This window comes from Hippopotamus amphibius, chromosome 1, assembly GCF_030028045.1.
Source record: "Hippopotamus amphibius kiboko isolate mHipAmp2 chromosome 1, mHipAmp2.hap2, whole genome shotgun sequence".
NCBI lineage: Eukaryota > Metazoa > Chordata > Mammalia > Artiodactyla > Hippopotamidae > Hippopotamus > Hippopotamus amphibius.
In genome coordinates, this window is record NC_080186.1 from 41609703 (window position 1) to 41630819 (window position 21117).

Here is a 21117-nt window from a genome sequence, read left to right on the forward strand (position 1 = left end):
TGCCATAATAAAGTATTTGCCTCAAAACAAACAGAAATATTCTGATACTTGGGGGTTTTCGGGTTTTTTGGTTTGTTTGTTTTTTTGTTTTTTTTTTTTGCCTCTCCACTTTGCTTCTTGTTCATGCGATTTTTATAAATATGTATTAGGAGGATCTCCGTATGCAGGAAAGAGAGAGAGAGAAGCTTAAAAAGCATGGCGTGGAATGCTGCTTGACAGCGTCATACATTCACAAGATGTCCTTGAAGATGGAGCACAGAACAGAGATCAGGGAAATTTTGGCAGCTGCAGTTGGGAAAATAAATGGCTGTTGTGTGATTGGGCAGATCCTGAAAGCAGGCTCCTGCTCAAACCATGTAATTAAGAAAAGTGGGAGCTTTTGTCCAAGTGCAGAATGTTCATAATATCAGAGTTTGTCAGCAGGAGCTTTTAGAACGGATCAGTACTTTTCACTCTCTGATGCAGGGAATACTTTTCTTATAAATCATCCACTCTCCTTGCTGTCCTCATGAAGGTTGCTGCCAGGCGATAAGGCAGACTTAGATTGTAACCTTGCTAATGCTCGGTGATTTAGGTGAAGGGGAGACCGAATCAGAGAGTGTTTCAAGAAATGCAATTTTTATTCATTTAGGCTCCTAGGTAGAAACAAGCAGAGTGTGGCCAAGGAGAGATCCTGCAGGATAGCTCTGGGAAGGAGATGGAACCATTTTTAATACTATGGCTCCGAACTGGTTTGAAGGATTTGACATTTTCTTTCTTTTTAAAAAATAACTTCCTTTCAGGTTATAAAAGTGCTATATTTTCATTGTAAAATGAAAAAAGCCAAAAAAAACTTGGAAAGTAGAAATGGAGACAAGTATGGCAATCACCTATAATCTTACTAGTTATTATTAACATTTTAATTTTTCCCTCCCACTCTGTGCATGTTTATATAATTGACATAATCAATTTTTCGTTTCACCTTTTTCTCTACATTGATTACATTTTTACATGTTATAAAAACCCATTATAAACATAATTTTAACAGTTGTGGAATACTGTATCATAAAATTATATGATAACTTACTTAGTCACTCCCTCTGTTGGGCCCTCAAGTTGTTTCTATTTTTTCACTCTTCTAGGTACACTTTTCTCAATGTACCTTATGGTGCATACTTTTGGTCTACGGAATTTTGGATTCTTTTCTAAGCTTCAGAATGGATCATCGGGTCCAAGAATGTGGACATAAGGTTGAGAAAGGTTGTGCCAATTTAGATTTCCACCAATAATGATAAGAGAGACTATTTCACTGCACTTCAAAGCTTGACACTTGCAAATTTTGAATTTCTATCTATGTTCTCTGTAAACATTTTGTCCACAAATAATTCAAATCCACACTTCTTCCAGCCCAGGTCTGCATTCTCCCCAGCCCTGGTTTGCTTGAGTCCAGTTTTACTTACACCTACTTGCTTTCCCGGAGAAGGTCCCTTGTTTCTACTGTTTCTATCTTATACAAAAACAAAAAATAAAACAAAAACAAAAAACAGAAAGGAAGTCAATGAAGGAGGAAATTAAAAATAAAATTTCAAGTGTGATAAAGGAATTTTCAAATTTAAAACTACCCCATCAGATTGACGTTCAAGATCTTTTCACTAATGAACATATAGATATTATATGAGGCTTGTGAATTGTCCATGGGTCTAATTTATACATTGGCCACTTATACATGCGCTGAGGTGCTGAGAACTGTTTTGTTTCTCTCAGTATCTTTGGCTTCAGAATGTCCACAGATAATCTCTCTCCTTTGAATTAGAAGAGCCATTGGCATTATACAATTCCTCTTAACAAAGAGAAGGTTGCTCTGTGCAGATTTTTCTAGATACTAAATTCCCTCTGCTCTCCTCCTCATCGCTACCCCAGCTGTGTTAAGAAAACAAGTATTAATTTTCAAAAATAAAGAATATTTTTATGTGGATTTCTGAAGAATTTAATCTGAGTGTGCACAAAACTTAAATTCATAGAAATGACCCAATGCTTTAAATCATGATATAGATACAGAATAACATATGGCTTTTTACAGCTGAATCTTGGTGAGCTTGCTCACACTCAGAGCCACTAGCCAGGCATTTTTTAAACATACAGTATTCATGTTTACATGAATCGTGCCACTGGCTATTGTTTATGCATTTAATCAGAAGATAAGTCAGACTTAATCAGTCTGTGGACAGTTTTACAAGTGACTCATTAATGTTCTTTGTATGGAAGAGGAAGATAATATATATACCATCACAACTAGTTCCCATCCCAACAGGAACCCATAGCTTATTATTGGGCATTTCAGTTATTTTGTCTACATTAAACATTCAGAGTTTGGGGGCTTAGGGAGTAAAATGAGAAAGGAATTGTTTTCTAGTTGATTTTTTTATTAGAGCTGATATTTTTTCAGGAAGCCTGAGAGCTTGCCCACGAAATTGAATTTATATTAAAATAAAAACATTTGTCTTTTTCAAACAAAGAAAACTCATTGAAATTTTGGGATTGTATTTATTTATTGGCCATTTTGGAAAAGAAGACTGAATGGGGGTGGGGGGTGGGTGTGGTTTGAAGGTTTCCCTGTCTTTGTAATGAACTGGATGATCAAGCCATCCCTCAGCTCTGGAGAGTTTTCTGTAAAAGTCTGTTAAAATCAAATACTCAGGATTTTACCAGGACTGCCCCAGATGGGCACACCAGGATATCAAGTTTAGGCCCAAACTGGAGCCCTAAAGAAACACTGTAGGATATAAAGGAGGCCAGTATTTATTTAGGAGGAGAAATGTATGTGATGTGTCTCGGGAAGAAGATTAAAAACTTGGATTTCTGTGAATTTGAGAATAACGCCTAAGAGAAATTAAATTTTGATTATGCTTTTCATTTAAATGCTGGCCCTGCTATTTTAAGTATTAATGCCTCTTATTCTCTCCAGCGGCTGCTGGTTTTTTAAAAGCCCTGACTGCCACCACTGAGAATACTTTGGCATGCCTGGTGTTCATCTCCAGTGAAGAAGATGCTGTTTCAAAGGAGTCATGCCTCAAGCTTACCTCATTGTTACAAACAGTCATTTGTTTAGGACGTAAGCATTTAGACCAGAAACAAGAGTGTCCGTTCAGTATCAGAATGGCGTGTGACTAGTCTGTGTGTAATTTCATTTAGGTGCTTTTGGTGAGGGAGTGGGGAATGGTTAGAGAAAGTCTAAAGGGAATTGCTTAAAAGAAAGGGGTGTATACAATTGATTTTAATTATTTGTTTACTTCCCCTCCTTTCCCATCCTCTCAACTTGAACCCTCTAAGGGCAGGGATCAAATTATTTTTGTTTCCCCAATTCCTTGAACAATGCCATGGTCTATAATAGCATTCAATAAACTTGTCTTGAATTGAATACACTTTTTTTTAAAGATTTGCTGAGAATTTATTACCACGTAACTTCCTAGAGAAAATAGGTCTTTTAGGTTATTTGTGCATCTGCCCAAAGGTATTATTAAACTGTCAGCATGTTTTCCCCAGTTGGAATTAAATTTTTTTTCTAGAGTTTTCTAGTTACCTTCTAGCAGAATCTACAGAAACTTGGTACAAATGCTTTTGGGGGACATGAGTGCAGTCTTCAGCCAGATTCCCCTGGGCAGGGGTCTTTGTAAGTCTTCACCTGTGATTTGGTAGGGGATGGGTATGTATTCCCAAGTTCTCTTTTCCTAGAGTGATCAGATCATAGATCTCAGGCCCTCCTCTTGGGCCCCATTAATAACATGTGTCTCCTTCCCAGTTGAATCATAACCAGGAAAGTGTTGCATTGAGAAAAAAAATTAATCTGAAGGGACTTGAGCAAATTAAAGCCTCTTGAAAAGGAGGAGAGAGTATGAAGTTTATGAGCTGATGGGCAAAGCTTTAAAGAAATATGAAATTGGGGGGTTGTAAGGACATTTTTAGTATCTTTCAAGGAGCAAGAAGCAAAGTGAGGAATTATTCCTAAAAATAATATCTGTCTTCAGGAACACGGAGCCTGCTGTGTAATTTTCTAACTTTGGGGATTTGTTTTTCAGGCTTTTGAAAAGCGGGTGAGATGCAGCAGTTTGAGCTGCTCCACCAGAATCTAACACAGTGCATGTCAGAATTTTATAAGGGTTAAGTGGGAAATGCCTACAAAGAGAATTAGGACTTTTATTTTTGTTCTCATGAATAATTTAAATCTATTTCTTTAATGGTTCAATTCAGTGACTGCCCTTGGTAAACATTATTCTTCAAGCTCTTGGGAACGCTTGTTCTATTACATAAGGGTGAGCTTTTATACATAAATTTTCAAAAGTCCTTCCAACATGGTAAAAGAAAACACCTTTAAATACTCATTAAAATATTTAGTAAAATACATATGTGTATCGCAGATGTACACACCTGAAACATGTCTGCAATTAGTACATTCCTTTAGCATCTTTCTAGTTTCTGGGAACACTGACATTTAGAGGGTGCTGAAAGTAGAAGGGAAGAGTATTTGAATAAGAAACATCATATTCCTGTGACCTTCTTAGGTTCTTTTCTCTTGATCCTTTTGCCTGATGATGGAGTATCGAGGTCACCCCTCCCCCAGAAAATCAGAAGTTGAGGACAGCCAAGAGTGGCGTGATGGGAGTAGACTGGGCTCTCAGATGATGAATGTCAGTGGGGAGTTCTACATCGATGCATGTTCTTCTAATATAAAGTTGTAACTTTTTATTTGCCTCGTGAAGTAAACACTGAAAGTGTAAACTAGGTTAAGATACATAAATGCAAGACCTTACAGTTTATTGTCAGACTGCCATTTCTGTGGAAAACACTGGAGCAAGGTCATGGTATGGTGTGACTGACAGGATTGGTGAGGGGGCTATGGTAGGACCCCGATGTGCCTCTCTGGGGTCTGGAATAGTGATTTCCTCAGTTGTGAGGAGCAGGACGAGCCCCATAACTCTTACCTGACTTCCCCCAAGCCTGAGAGCATGAAAGCCTTGTGAAGAGTGGGGGACAGAGGGAGCACTAAGGGATTCATGAGATGATGGAAGAAATATTAAAGGAGGCTTTAAGTACTTTTTAGAATTTTAGAATGGGTCTTGCTTAATACACTTAAAGGACTTTCTGGCCACAAAACGTGCTTACTGTCTCCTCTGACGTGTGGACCCTTCAGCAATAAATATTTGTTTTAATAAATTCTGAGGACAAGAAATTACATGAAAAGAGTGATTTGGGAAGGAAGGAAAGTTTCTGCCCTTTGATTATATTGCTACTCTTAGACTCAATTGGGAGATTTCAATCTGAGACAAAGGATTGACTTTAGTGTACCTAAAATGTTGTGTGCATATATATTTTTCTGGGAAGAAAGGGCAAAGGCATTCACCAGGTTCTCTCCAGGGTCCATGTCAGCCAAAGCTTCAGCCCTGATGCTTGAATGAATGCCTCTTAAAATCTGCATATGAAATAATACCTAAATGTATGCTTGGCATATAATAGGAACTCAATAAGTTCTGTCCTCTAGTTATATGTAAGTTGAAGGTGACATTAATAAAATTATTGGCTTGTACTTCAGAAGGATCTAGCAAACTATTGGACTTGCAAGACTTTCATTCATTTGATAGTTCTTTATGCAGAACTTAACCAATTCTCAGGCCCTGTCCTACATGCAGAAGATACTATTATAAACCGAGGTGGTCTCTGCACTGTGGAGCTCAGAGTTCAAGTTGCCATTCTTTGTGAACTGTAAAGAACTCTACTCAGAAAAGCAAGGAGGTAGACATGTCTCCACACCTGTATTCAGGTGCATTTCTATGATAATGGCCACCTTCACACTCTCCCCCTCCAAAAAAGTAGAGGTAAACTTTCATCTAAATGGCCATGTCTACATTGTCTCAAGAGTATTCAAGTGAGATAGTCTGTAAGCCTATACTTAATGTCACATCTCTACCTCTAACTAGCACTGTGACCTTGTGCAAGTCACTTTACTTTCTGGTCCTCAGTTTCCTGAGGCTCTGCGGTCCCTAATGTTCTCTGATATCTGTCATGATCCATGATCCATACTGTGAACTCAGGAAAGGCCAGCTCCTTGTCTTTGTTGTCTGTGTATCCCCAGGACCTAGCACAGTGCCTGGCACTCCAGGGCTCCATCCTCATTCATCTAACATTCCCAGATCTAGCCAGTGTGGAAATAAATCCTTTTTTCATGCATATAACCAGGCATGTCCAGGAAATAGTGTAACAGATACCTTGGGTGGACAATAACAAAAGATGTGATTGAACAGTTAATTAGGACCATTGGGAAAGACCCAGGATTGTGGTGACAGAGATGCCATGAGGGGCAGAGAGGGTTGGCTCTTTTTTCAGGAGCATCCTGAGAAAGAAAGAAGCCTGGCCCAGCCTCCGTTTTTTACCCCTACTGCCTCTGCAGAGATAAACGACCCTGAGGGATGATCCAGCCTGCATGCCTGAGGCCTTCCCCCTTCCTTTTGTTGTATATTTTGCAGGAGGAAAAAAAAAGAGAGTGGGAGGGGTGAGGTTAATGCGTTGAGTGTGAGTAATTAGTCATTCAAACCATCGACATTTACAATGACAGGATTTGAGTGCCTACCTTATTGTGCACTGCTCTAATAGTTTACCCCTGAAATTTTCTGCCTGTGTAATGTTTCTTAAAATATATCACGGAAACATAAAAGATTTAATGCAGTGCTTTGTACAACCATTAGAGTTTGAAGTCAACTGAATCTCCTCAATGCTCTATCCTGGATGCTGACTGTAATTCTGTTCTTAATTGCGATTCAGAGGAGGGAAGGAAGGCAAGTCAGGGGTTTGGAACCTGGTCAGCTACGAAGTTGGCTGTGAGACCCACACAGAATCCTTCATTAAAGTACATATGCACACTTGAGTAACTGATATATTTATTTGCAATGAAAATTGTGCAACTAGAATATCAAAGCCCTTAGCCCAGGGAAGCAAGCATTCTGAGTTTGCCAATCCAGCCTCTGAATTTATTGGAGGATATGCTTCCCACTAACACAGATGTTTACCTCTGTTCTGTTTCCCTAGTAGAGATTACAGGTGTCCTCTCTTTAAGATCTATCATGTAGCCTTAAAATGCTGTAGTTTCATATTCTTGGATTCAATATATTTACATCTTGGCAACTTTCTTATTTTCCAAGTCATGTTTTAAAATGCTCTTGGTTCACTTGTGTATCAGATTTGCTTCTGACATTTTACATTCTGATTCTTTTTTTAAGCCTGTCTTGCATCCTGGGATGCGTCATTAAGACCAGTGAGGGGCCTTATTACACAATGTATATTAACACATTTGCAAATGTTTCTCAGCTTTGAAGCTGTACGTTTTTATTGAGAAAACTCTGTGTGTATGAATATGTGTATTTTCCTCAGTTCCTTCTGAGTCCACAAAAGGATAACTGTGTAGTGTGTGTGCAGAGCAAAGAGAGCTCCATATGCATGAGACAAGAAATGACTTGACCTAATTTACAGGTTTGTTTGCTTAAAGTAGCTTAGTACCGAACATTGGATCTCATAGTTCCTTTTCAGAGGTTTGGGCCCTGTTCAGTTGTCTGATATACAGATAGGGCTCAGCCCCAGGAATCAGCATAAATTCGGAAATCCACATAGGACATAAGGAGATCCAGAAAGCTGACTGGGGAACTGAAATTTCTTTGCTGCAGACTTGATACTTCCTAGGCCTTTCTGGTGCAGGGACACCCATGAGATGTTCACAGAGACAAGTGCTGGCTTTCACCACATACGTCTGTGAATCGAGCATCCTGTGAACAAAAAATGAACATGGCTATCCCACAGAATCTCAGCATGCTTTGGTATGAATTACATCCTTCTTGGTCCATCATTAACACCCCAAAATCTGCCTCAGTGTAGGATATTCACTAGGTGTTTGTACAAGAGCCAAGCTGTAAGAAGGGTAACCTAAGAAAGTGGAGCAGGGAAGGTGTTCTGTAGATAGTAGGACTGGCTTTTTTGCCACTAAATCATAATGTAGTAGTTGGGCAGCTCTGTGGTTCTGCCAGCCGAGCCTCCTGAAATGGATAAATTTGTTTTTCAAGTTCCTCATTGAGTTGGCAGTGCTCCTTGTGTTTGTTGCCTGGACACCTGACTCAGTGAAGCAGTGAGACGACTCAGTGAAGCAGTGAGACGACACAGCAAATGGAGGCACTGCACAGACCCAGGAGGCTGACGGCTTGGCGGAGCAGAAACCTGCCTCCCAGCCAGGAGTTGTGATGATGCTCTATAACATCATCTCCATTAGCATGACCCCTCCCCTGGGCACATCGCCCTCATTCTTTCCTGGACCCTTGCCTCAAGGGCAGAACAGCTGAATAGGATTTACTGGGTGTATTTTCTATCAGTGCTGAGGAGAGCTTGATTTAAGATTCCTCTTAGAAGCCCTTTGCTTTACCTTTGCTGTCTGGACCAGCCTAACACAATCCCACAGTTGACCTGAAGCCAAGAGAGTTCTGGTAATGTGATAAGTGGAGCCACTTATGTTACCTACGTGATGGTAAAGAATCTTAGAAGCGTCCCACCTTCCTCAATCTGCCTTATTTCCCTGACTCCTCTTGAGACTTCTTTTTTTCCTTTTGGTTTCATTTCCCATTTGCGATTATCAGAAGAAGAAACAATTAGAGTAATGCACACCTATGTAGGGCACCATGAGGAATAATAGTTGTGATGCGTCTAGCCACTTTATGTTCTAGGCACTTTGTATATATAAATAACCATGCACAGTAGGTGTTATTCCAGTTTACAAAGAGGAAACTGAAGCTCAAGAGTATTGAAGTAACCTGCCTAAGATCACAGAGCTAATAAGTAGTAGAACTAGAATTTTAAGTCAGCTATTCCCTTGGCTAAAAACTAATTCCCTTTTTTTTCTATACCACTATGTTTTAGATGAGAAAATAAGCAAAAAACAAAACGAAACAAAACAAAAAGTGGTCTCTGAATGTTGATGAGGATGAGTAGCAACTAGAACTTTCATACTCTGCTGGTGGGACTGTTGGTTGGTACATCTACTTAGAAAAACTATTGACAGTACCTATCAAAGCAGAATACACCCTATGACCCAAAAAACAGACTCCCAGGAATATTCCCAACAGAAATGTGTGTGTGTGTTCACCAAAAGACATGTGTATAATGCTCATAGCAGCATTATCTATAATAGTTAAAAACTAGAAACAACTCAAATGTTCATCAAAGTAGAAGTGATAAATAAAACATGATATTTTCATACAATGGAATTCTCTACAGCAAGTGGAGAGAAACAGCCTACCACTACATCTCACAACATGGATAACACCCAGATATAATGTGTGAAAAGACATAGAAGAGTGCATACTGTGTGATTCCATATATATAAAATTCAAAAACAGATAAAACAAATCTGTGGATTAGAAGTCAGAGTAGTAGTTACCTTTTGGGGGTGGTATGAATGATGGGGGTAGGGACAAAAGAAAGGCTTCTGGAATGCTGGGCATGTTCTGTATCGTGATCTGAAAGATGGTTACTTGGGTGTGAGTTGCGTTCACTTTGTAAACATTCCTTGAGTTGTACCCTTAGATTTGTATACTTTACTATATGTATATTATATAAACATGCTTCTCTCCCCCAAATTCTCTGAGCAGCCAAATGGTAATAATGGAAGCTACTAGTAATCGGATATCTGGTAAGCCTTGGTTTCCCTGTCTATAAAATGTAGAGGATGTTAGAATATGCCTCACTGCTTTCTTGAGAGGAGTCAGTGAGAGAAGTCACATCAGGTGATTGGCAGAGTGACTTTAATAAATATCAGTGATTGTGGTTATGTTCCCACCACTATTTAGGCACTTTACATATATCCTGTCACCAGATCCTTCTTACCACCTTGCAAGGCAGGTTGCATTGTTCTCCTCTTTCAAATGAGGGAAACTGAGGCTCCCAGAGTTTAAGCTCCTTACCCAAGGTCACACAACTAGGACATGGCAGAGCATGATTCCATTTCCAAGGAGATGATGGTCTATTTCACGTAAGACAGAAAACACACCATGAAGGATGAGTAAGGGATGGTGCTAGGATAGAATGGAAAAGTGGGACTGATGGGCTGCATTTGGGGCCAGGAAAACTGGGTGCAGGCCTGGACTCTGCCCCACTTTCCTGTAATGAGAACGAAGTCACTGGATGTCTCTGGAATTCATCTCAAACATGAGAGTTTTGAACTGGATTTGATTCCCTGAGGTGCCTTCTGGCTCTGTATTTTGTGATTCTCCATGTTTGTCATACCACAGAGGGCATCTTCGTGACCTGGCTCCATGAGCTTAAACCCATTTTTCATGTGAAATCTTATTCTAACAATATCTTCTTGGGACTTTCCCCGAATCCCCCATCCTGTAGGCAGGTTTAATTGCTCCTCTGGTTACATGCCCATTGTCCTACTGTAGCCATTGGCTTTCTGTGTCCTCTGTGGGCTGTAAGCTCCTTGTGGGTAGAGACTGACACTTACCTCTTTATTTCCATGCATGCTGCCTCAAACAGTTCACACATTCGTGGAAATATTTGTTTTATTAACTATTTAAATACAGAGAAAGTCCTTTTTGAGTAATGTGTGAGAGGACAGCCTAGGGCTGTGCTAGACTTAAAGTGGAGACCTAGAGGGAATTTTCCTTGAAGTTTTTAATTTTATTTGAGGTCCAGGAGAAACAGTAACAGAGCGGCTGGGGAGAAAAATCGTTAGATAACTTTGTAGCTCCCCAGCATGCCTTCATGAAATCTGGAGTTTGATCAGTATTAAGCATCAGTGAAAATCTAAACCCTTCCCATATGGAACAGCCCCACTTAATTTAATGTCATTTTACATTATGAGATAGTTAATAAACAGGTACTGTATTTGATCTTGTGAGCGTAGCCCTCTATATTTAGCTTTTTCAGCTTTAATGGAACTATAATTTTAATCATGATTATTACTTTACATTTTAATTATAATTTGGTGTGGCTTAAGTATACATTTCTGAGAGTGATTGTGTAATGAAAACAGGAATTAGCTTTTCATTAACAAAATAATGGGAGAGTTCCCACTGCATTCTAGTCTGTGTTCAAAATCTATGGGCTGGCCTAAAAATAGCAAGGGGAGTTTAACATTTTGGTTAAAAACATGTTTCTAAATTGGCTGTGTTCACAACCCCGTCTCTTTTGCTCCATCCTGCTTTATCTTGTTCTCTTTCTTTACAAAGAATAAAATAAAATCTTGAAAGAGACTTTGTGTCTTTGAGATATCAAAAGGCTTAATATTTTTATTTTTATTTAGATAATTAGCACCATGGAGCCTCAGGTGTCAAATGGCCCGACATCCAATACAAGCAATGGACCCTCCAGCAACAATAGAAACTGTCCTTCTCCCATGCAGACAGGGGCAGCCACAGATGACAGCAAAACCAACCTCATAGTCAACTATTTACCCCAGAATATGACCCAAGAGGAATTCAGGAGTCTCTTTGGGAGCATTGGTGAAATAGAATCCTGCAAACTCGTGAGAGACAAAATTACAGGTATGCTCTTCTTCAATATTCTAGGCTTGGGATTCACAGCTGCGTTGTTCCATTAGATGCGCAGATCTTAGCAGAAATGCATATGTGTGGTGATGCCTTTGAGTGTCTGCATCAGGTGTCCTGCATTCAAGGGTGGTGTGATACATAGTCATAAACTCATATGCGTGTGTACACTACATGAAACCATATTGCAGATTGGTAGGACTGGGATGCAGATAAAGATTTTGGAGCTTCCTCAGCTTTACTTTATGAGCAATAATCCTTTGGCTGTATCCTCTTTTATTCTTAATCAGCCACCCCTACCCTTTGTTCTTTAGTTCTCGGTTCTGCCCTCTGCCCTCCCTATAGTAGTTTTTATCTATTTATTCCTTTCCTCTCAAACATTTGGTTTGTGTGTGTTCAGTATTCTTTCATGTGTCTGAGACAGTGTTTTAAAGGGTGCCATTGTGGTCACAACTGCCAGTTGTCCCTGGGAGAAATAGGCCCTAAGGATAGCAGATTATTCTGGAATAATAACTATTACTGTTGTTGTTATACTACTCTGTAGTAGGAGGGAGATGCTTAATGAAGGTATTTTATTTAATTTATTTGTTTGTTGTGAAAATAGTCTTTGAAAAGTCAGAGACTTTATACTTGAAAGTGAAACAATACCCTCTACTTCAGTACTTGAAAGTTTTAGGTTCTGATTTTTTTCTAACTGATGGCCATTGAGGACCTAGTGTTTGCCAGATACTGATGCTATAATCCTTTGGGGCTGGGGATGGGGGTAGTTTCCTTGTAATCTTTCTGGAAGTGGGAATGTTTTCTTAGAAACATATTGGACTACATTGTGACAGCCGTGAAGCTGCTGCTCTCTGATGCTCCCCTCCTAAAATCGTTCACACTTAGCTTTGAGTATTCGTCATTTTTGAGTGTTGACTTTTGTTTCCCTCTCTCTGGACAGTTTAACTGAAGAGCAGATGGCCTATATAAGAAACAGGAAATTCTAAAATACAGAAATACATTATCTTGATTTTTAAATCACAGAATCCAGTGTATTTGTGTGCATGTAACTATATATATTCTCTGATTCTTCTAATTCACTTGTCAATTTGCCCCCCCATATATATTAAGTATTTTGCAAAATCATAAAACTAAAATAACTGTCAAAAATATGTCACATAACACTCCAAATATAATTTCCTCTTCTGTAAAATTGGGAAATAACACTTATCTCTAAGGACTTATTGTGAGGATTAAATGGGAGACTGGATATATACTGCCTAACACAATGCCTATTGCATAGCAGTCTCTCAGTAATGTGGGAAGGTATTATTATTATAGGTACAGCTAGTATGTTTCAAGGAGGGTGGATAGAGCAGAGAAATTTTATCAAGGTCTTCAAATAGTGCCAGGGCTTTGGTGTTCTTATCCCACAACCCTGGATCATCCGTCCTTTGACAGAACTGCCTATGCTCTCAGAAAGCCAGTGTTTAGATTCCTGAATAATCTTTATGTAATAGGATGATAATTCAAACCAAATTAAAACCAGTTAACCATATGATTCTTCCTCCCACTCCTGTATAGAAAATGTATTTTTGGTGTAGACTTACCTTCTAAATAGAGACTCCGCCAGCTATATTAGTGAATATTATTAATCACCTTTTCAAAAGAGTTCCTTTAGATCTATAGTGAGATTTTTCAGAAGTACTGATTCATGGTGTTGTTCCTTGTTTTCTAAAGACACATGTTTAAACAAGCAGATTCCTTTACTGAAAGAATGCTAATTTGGTAGTTCACTGAGTGGATTTGAATAGGAGTGACAGCTTCGAAGACAGCCTTTAATTTGGTATACAAAACCAAAATTGTCAACTTTGGTTTGTTTAGCACCCTCTCCAGCACAAGCAGAGACATACAGTAGCATCTGAGCTTAAAGAAGAAGCTTATGGGTTGAAAGCAGAAATACAATGCAGGCATAAATTTATAATTATGCATTTTTTTTAATTCAGGGGGAAAAAAAGAATTTTATTTGCAGAGAACTTATGGGAATGAGGCAGGGAAATATAGAGAGACCAGAGATATTTGCCCTCATTTGGTAGCAGTGTTTAATAAAAGTAGAACTTGTGGTTGTAAAGAGTGCTTATTAAATTCTTCATTTACACTACCTAATTAATTCTAGCATTTTAAATTAACAGTGAAACTGGTCCCTGCTGTACCATTCCATAGATGCAGCATATTTCCTCCATCCACCCGTTGTTCAGGTTTAATTGGCTATGCTAAAAGTCAGAGAAGGAGGGAGAGATAGGGCTGAGGGGAGGTGGGGAAGGAGTGGGGATCGCTCTAATGGAAGACCCTCTGAGGCCTACATTTGAGCTTGAGTGATAACACAGGCTGGGAGAGGTGAGGTTTCACACCAGCCAAGTCAGAAGGCTGCTGCTAGTGGTTCAGAAGTCAGGATAAATGACATCATAGGTATTTTTGTTGCCCTGATTTTTAACATCCCAGTCCCCTCTTTTCCTCCAACACCTCCTACAGATCTCAATGCATCTCGATCCTGTGAAGTTTACAAGGAGTTCTAAATATCCAGTGGGAGGATTTGAGGGGTGGGAAGTGGCAAAGAGATAAGAATTCAAGATTAAGATTTTCCAACCTAAACCACTCCCTAAGAGAATGTAATAGATCCCTTAGAAGGTTCTGGCTTCTGAAATTGAGAGAGAGAGAGAGAGAGAAGGAAGGGAGGGAGGGAGGGAGGGAGGAAGGGAGGGAAAGGGAGGGAAAGAAGGAAAAAGAAATTGTTAATGGTATTGCTAGTAGGATGGCTTCACTCCTGGCTGTGGGTTGTCAACAAATTCTCCATTTGAATTTGGGCATGGACTTAAGTGTAGTACTGAGGACGTACTTGTTATTATTTATCAAGTACTTACTCTATGCCAGGTACTTTCTAGGCACTGAACATACCTTATTTCATTTAACATTGAAAACAGCCTCCACTTTCTTAGATGAAAACACAGAAGCTTAGTGAGGTTAAGTAACTTCCCCAGGCAGCACAGTTATTAGCAGGTGGTAGAATCGGGATTCACCCCCAGTTTCCAAAAGCGTGATCTTCTGTGGAAGCATGTGCAAGGTGCCCCTGCCTGTGTTACCTGAAGATCTCTGCTAACCCTCACCCCATAACTCAATGAAACATTGTGTTCCTCTGAGTAGCAGTTGCTGGCCGCACTCTGCAAAGTCTACCTAACGCACCGTGTCTTAAAACAAGACTCCTGTGTATAACGGGAGGCAAAGATAACAATATTTATCATCCTCTGGGGATGTAACTCAGCCTTCAGTGGAGAGACAAATTCACTGAAAGTGCCAGGTTTAAGATTCCCTTACAGTGTTTTTGGACATCTCTGTTACTTATCTTCTCAGAGATATTAGATTTTCTTTTTCCAATTGGGAAAGGACACTTATCAAGATAATCTAGGTACCAGGGAGAGAAAACATGTGTCTCAAGTTGCTTTTGTGTACAGCTGTGAACACGAGGAGGCTCTGGAAGCTATGTCCTTTATTTTTCTCCTCCATCCACCTGCAGCCTCTGCTGCTGGAGAGGAAGGAAAATGGCATGTGGCCCGCAAGGATTCATACAACCAGGGAACTCAGACAAAGAACATCAAACCCTTAGTAAAAATTCTGTTATTCCTGTGGACTGCAGATAATTGAATTAGTTTCTTATTTTTTTTATTTTGTTGCCTCTTTGTTTTTCAAGCTTTGAGATTGCATTTCTGAATCCAGGTTCCTAGATGATCAGTATTTTAGGGGAGGAAACATATGGCTGAACCAGAATAGAGTTAGGTGGCTCAGGATATGTCTTAAAGCCAGCACAGCTGGAATGCTAAACTGTATTTTTATAATTGTCTCTCTTGTTATCACCCCTCTCCAAAAGGAATAGAGGAAGGAGGGGGGAAGTAACAAAGAAAAATCCCCAGAAATAAGTCAGTGTACAACAACAAATAGTTTTGATCTGCCTGTCTAGATTGTGCGATTATTTGCATCATTGTGATAAAAACAGAATTATATTTTTACTTGATGTCACTATCCATGTGCCCATGCATTATAGTTTTGAAGAGTAGTTTTCTGTCCATTTCAGGCAAATGAGAGCTCTGAAGCGGGGGGTTTGAGGACAGGTTGCTCCAAACTGAACGTTATGGATTATAAAACTGAATGTATGGAGGGACCAGTATATGGAATAGATTATATGAGCTGTGGATGGTTGAGAAAGGGTGAGGTCTGTGCTAGCTGGAGTTATTGGAGAGGGGTGGTTAAAAGATGGAGTTAGGATTTAGGTAGAGGGAAAAAAAGGAAAGGAATGGAGCTAAAATTCCTGTTTAAGAACAAAAGCCTCTTTTATTCCTCTGTGCTTTGGACAAAGGAAGTAGAGCTGGGATGTGCCTCTTTGGAAGCAGTAGTCTTACATTAAAGCAGTGTTGCCAAGCGAAGTTAAACATACAAAAACATTAAGTCAGTTAGAGTTGCACCCCAACGGACAAAGACAACATTTCCTAAACCCCACCCCTAATCCATCTCTTCATTCCTTCCTTTATGACACGTCTTTGGCTTAATTAATATTATCATTCAGTGGAAAGAGCAGAGTAAGGCAAAAAAGATGCTTCGCTACTGGAGACATCAGGGTGAATTCTTTGCCTCAGCCTTTGTCTGTAGAATCACATCTCTAATTAAAGGAACCAACTTAGTTTTGATTCAGTGACATTGGGTAACTTCTGTTCTTTCTCGGATTTGTGAAAGTGCTAACAACCCTGTGTGTCCCTCTCAGGAGGTAAGATGTGGAGTGTGGACTACAGCAGTGAGGGGGTGGAATGGGAGGGGGACTGCGTCTGTTAGAGCATCAAGGCCAAGAGGCATTACATGGAATACAGTCTCTTGGGTTGAAGAGGGAGAGGAGAGTGAGGGTTGCGCGTTACCATATGTTACCTCACATACTTACAAGTAACTGGACTAATAGGGACACCTTGGGAATTTAATTGTTTTGCTTCTAAGATAACTTTATAAACAATAAAAGGCTCTGAAAAAAATCCTACAATATGAAAGTGCTTTGAATTCACTCCTGAAATCTGAATTCAGCCCTAGGGTAAGTTTATTGGTATAATTTCTGACAGCACCCAGCAAAGAAAAAGAAAAATAATAGCAGCAGTTTTTGTATGTTTTTGTGTGCCTTCTGTGTGTTCTGGGCACTATATTAAAAGCTTTAAATATAGATGCTCATTTAAATAGTGACTTGGGACTTCTTGGAGATTCATAATCATAGCCAGTGTTTATTGAGTACTTTCTATGTGCTAAGCATTGTGCTGAGATCAGTAAATGGAGTTTCATGTAATCCACAAGACAGTCATTTTACAGTTGAAGAAACTTGTACTTAGGAGCAATTGAGTCATTTGCCCAAGGTGACTTAGCTTCCAAGTAGGAGAGCTGGGACTTGAAGTCTTGGCTGTCTGACTAATTGCGAGTTGTCCCATTAGAGTTTATCTCTGGCAAGTTCCCTAAAAACACTAAACTGACGTTTGTTTCCCCTTTACAAACCAATTCAGCTTATATTACCTAGGGAATGAAAACTTTTAGTACAAGGACAATATAATTAGAGTTCAAAATCTTTGGTTTTGGAAAATAGCATGCTATGCATTAAAATAAATAAATATCAGAGTTTTTAAATTAAGCAGCTCACTGCTTACCTGAGCAAGGAAGAGTAGACTTAGAGTGTCTTTACCTTGAGATTCTCTTTTCACAAAATACCCCTCACTGTGTTCTCCTTTTCTTTATCTTGTAAGCACCGTATTGAAATGGATGCTGCCTTAAGTTTAAGCACACTTAAAACCCAGCCTCAATTATGCATATCCAAGAAAATCCCAAGATATTGATTAGCTAAATGAACTTTTCTACATGCATATCAGAGGGATATTCCCTAGTGATGGGAAGGATAGAGGAAATAGTAGCATTCATCAGCATATTTTGCTGCTGATTTTGAAAATATACTTGGTACAGTACAATGTACCTCCTGAGTTCAGAGGAAAGTCAAGCAGATTTGCACCTGTTATTTTATTTATCACCTCCCTGCAGTCATTTTATACACATTCCACAAAGAAGACTAAAAGAATTTTGAGTTGTTGACTTGGGGAGGGTGGTTGATTATTACTGGGGGTGAATGGAAAATTTTTAGGTATGGAGAAGATTTGGCAGACTAATGGGGTTACAAAACAGGACAATAGGAGTTTTCCTTATTGAAGGGAACTTAGAGAACATCAGGACGTTAAATGCAAACAGTAAACCATATCATCATTTTTCCTCTTACACACCCATCAAGGGCAATCAGAGACCTCCCATCCTTTCTAATTAGGACACGTTGGCAATTGAGTGGAGCTATAAGGTTTAGGGTTTGGGCAGGTATAGTCTGTTTCTTTCAACACATTTTTTTCCCCAGGACGGCATTAGTCAGGATTATAGACCAGGTATGGTTTCCTTTTGCCCCCTGGCTATCTTTCCCTTCATCTTCTCTTCCAAACCAGCCGGTTCTGCCCTGCTTCCGAACTCAGATAACCATAGGGAAGTATTCTCACATCCCAAGAGAGATGTCTCAAAGGATTTTTACCTAGGATGTGAATCAGGACTGGATATTTTAAGGATTTTCTATTTCTGTACTTTAGCTAACTGTTTGGTTCGTAAGACCAATTCCCTGTTCACTAACCACCCCGCTTCCCCCCATCATATATACACACATTCCTCTCCCCCCCGCCCCGCACACACACTCACTTACTCACTCCCCGCTTCTCTGTAGAATGACCTGGTTGATTGAGACTAGGAACTAAGCAGGAAGGTAATGTCAAACTGAAATTTCCACACATTATCTAAAAATGTAATTCATCAGCTTCAGGGTAGGAGGAAAGTGCTTTCTGAAATGTGTTAATGGGAAATTCATTTTTTTTCTTGTCTTCTGTGAGCTGTGGTAGTGGTGATTTCTTTTTTCACTCTGCCCCCACCCTGCCCCCATTCCACATTTCCCTTACTGCTCTTAACTGATGAACACTGTTATCTGTCTTTTATTCCTTGTCAGAACTAAAGATCTTCAAGTTGCCTTTCTGTTTCTTCTATAGTCCCAAATTGAGCTTTGATGGGAGAAGATATTTCTAGCTTGGAGAGAAGATAAATTCAGATGGAGACCGTATATTTGTATAAGGCTTTTACATTTGTAAAACATTTTCAGTCAGCCAACTATATTTATCTAGTGTCTGCTCCCTCAGACCAAATAAATGTTATTTTCTTTCTTTCTCTTCAGTTCTGTATCAGTTTCTGTGAGGAATCTAAAGAGGGTAAGACATAGTTTGTGCCCACATGTTGCTGTTAGCAGGGCCAGAGAGTAGGGGAAGCCAGGACAAATTACAGGGCCCTACAGCAGCTTGCAGGTCTGGGAGGGGCTGGGACCCTGCTTATGATGCATAAAGGTGGTGCCACCTTTGATGTTTGGGGGGGGGGGGAGGGGGATTGTTTTGTTCCTCTCCAAAGCCCAAACTCAACTTTCCTGACCCTAGCTGTTAATTTCATTGGAAAGACAGCACAAAAGGATTCATTACAGAACAATGAAGTTGGAGGTTTGATGGGATGCCTACTTTGTGTCAGCTACAGTGCTAGGCATGCCGTATATGCCATCTCATTGAAGCTTTGGACCAGTTATGCATGGTTCGTGGTATTGTCCCCATTTTACAGATAAGAAAGCCAAGACAGAATCAGTTAGCTCGGAGAATGCAAAGCCTACAGTCTTTCTATTACCTTACCTGCCTCTGCTGAATGAAGATGAAGAAAACATCATCTATGGGTGTTCAGAGGAGAAAGAGATCACTGTGGGCTGGGGTTCTCAGAACACGTGTCAAACAGGAATGAGCCTTGAACTTGGTAGAGAGTAGATTACAGGAGACTAGTACACACAGAGAAAGCAGCTGAGCCAAGTTTCAGAGACATAGTCACAGGATAGTGAGTAGAACAGTCAGGACTACTCTGTGAGGTAAAGTTAGTACCCCCTTTGTGTTGATGAAATAAGTTCAGAGAGGTTAAGTAATTTATCCAAGGTCACAGCTAATAAGTTCTGGAGCTGTGGTTTGAACCCAAGTCTGTCAGACTCCGAAGTCTGGGTTCCTTTTACTTTGCTAATAAACAGCCTGACCTAACACAGGAGGTGGACAACTTGCATACTTCCCGTGGTGTCTGTGATTTGAGAATCATTGTTTTTCTTGCTGAGGTCAGGGCCATGTTCTCTCAGTGACTCTCTTTCCACCTACTTCAATTTCTTGCTGATTTATAAGTTTGGTTTTCTGTTTGGCCCTGGTTTTGTCGTTGGATGTCTGGTGGCAAAAGGCCCCAGCTACACTAAGTGGATACAGCTAATTAGGGTAATTATTCTAACGCCTATGGCTGCTAATAGAATTTCTCATCACAAACATCTTAAGTCAGATTAAATCATTTTATTGGTAGTATGAGCCTAAAATATATACTAAATAATCCCTTATGTTTGCCTTTAATGTTTATTTCAAAGGTTTTTATATTCAGTACTTGCTCTGACCCTACTAAAATAGCCAATGTAGGCAATGTCTATACCTACTTTACAGATAAGACCAGTGCACCCCCAAGAAGAAGTATTTGGCTTCTTATTTTCCTTTCTCTTCCTTTCTTTTTTCTTTTCTTTGCTTGTTTCCTGTCCTGTCTCCTCTTTCTGCCTTCTTATTTATTTATATGCCATTTGATCCAAAAAAGATTTGAATTGGCTTATGAGATGGAAAAGAGCTAAAATTAAAATAGCCATAGATTTTTTAAAAAGACAAGGTAGAAAGGAAATAGGTGTAGAATGGTAAAAGGAGATGAGAGAGAAAATTCGTAAATTATATGTGGCTAGGTGACTTGTCTGAGAAGTAACAGACCACCTGGCCCCCTAGTCTGAGTTTTCTTTACATCAAGGAAATACGGATGGTGACAACCTTGATCTAATTCTTAAGTGGTAACCAGGAGCAGCCCGGCCCGGCCTCCCACCACACTCACTAGAGCCTCTGGTCATGGAGACCATTGCCAGCTATACTACAGGATGGGATATGAAGCCTGAAATCACATACATAGAGTTTTCCTTTTCTCAAATTGAATCCGCGTTGGATTGATCGACCTGTTTCTTATGGCCAGGGCAGGCAGCCACACAGAGAAGTAGCCTGAGTGGAGTCCCTGTATTCATTAACATAGGTGCAGACAGTGTGCCAAAGGAGGTGTCCTCAAGCAGGATTCCTTGCCTGCTGCCCTGAACTGAGGTATCAGTGGTTTCTGAGTCTCCGCAGTCTTCCCTTTCCTCACCCCCCAAGGCTGGGCACACAGGAACATCAGTCCTCTGCTTCCATCTTCCTGGTGAGGGTTCCTGAACTGAGTTCTAGCAGGTTCCCCACTGTCCAGGACCCAGAGCTGGACAACAAACAGGAAAAATGAATGTCACTCTCACTTCCTGGTGCTGACCCTGGAAACTGCAACTAGTCCTCAGCTGTCTTTTCTCTTCCCAGTGCCCCTCACC

The 21117-nt window shown here is 39.9% G+C and overlaps 1 protein-coding gene across 2 annotated transcripts in view; it reads left to right on the forward strand.

Moving 5' to 3' along the window:
- ELAVL4 (ELAV like RNA binding protein 4) overlaps positions 1-21117 on the forward strand; it is an 85898-nt gene that overhangs the window by 25041 nt on the left and 39740 nt on the right. For both annotated transcript variants that reach the window (XM_057744671.1, XM_057744676.1), the window contains exon 2: positions 11312-11552. In XM_057744671.1, coding sequence (XP_057600654.1) covers positions 11312-11552 — 241 coding nt within the window. The remainder of the gene's footprint in view (positions 1-11311; positions 11553-21117) is intronic.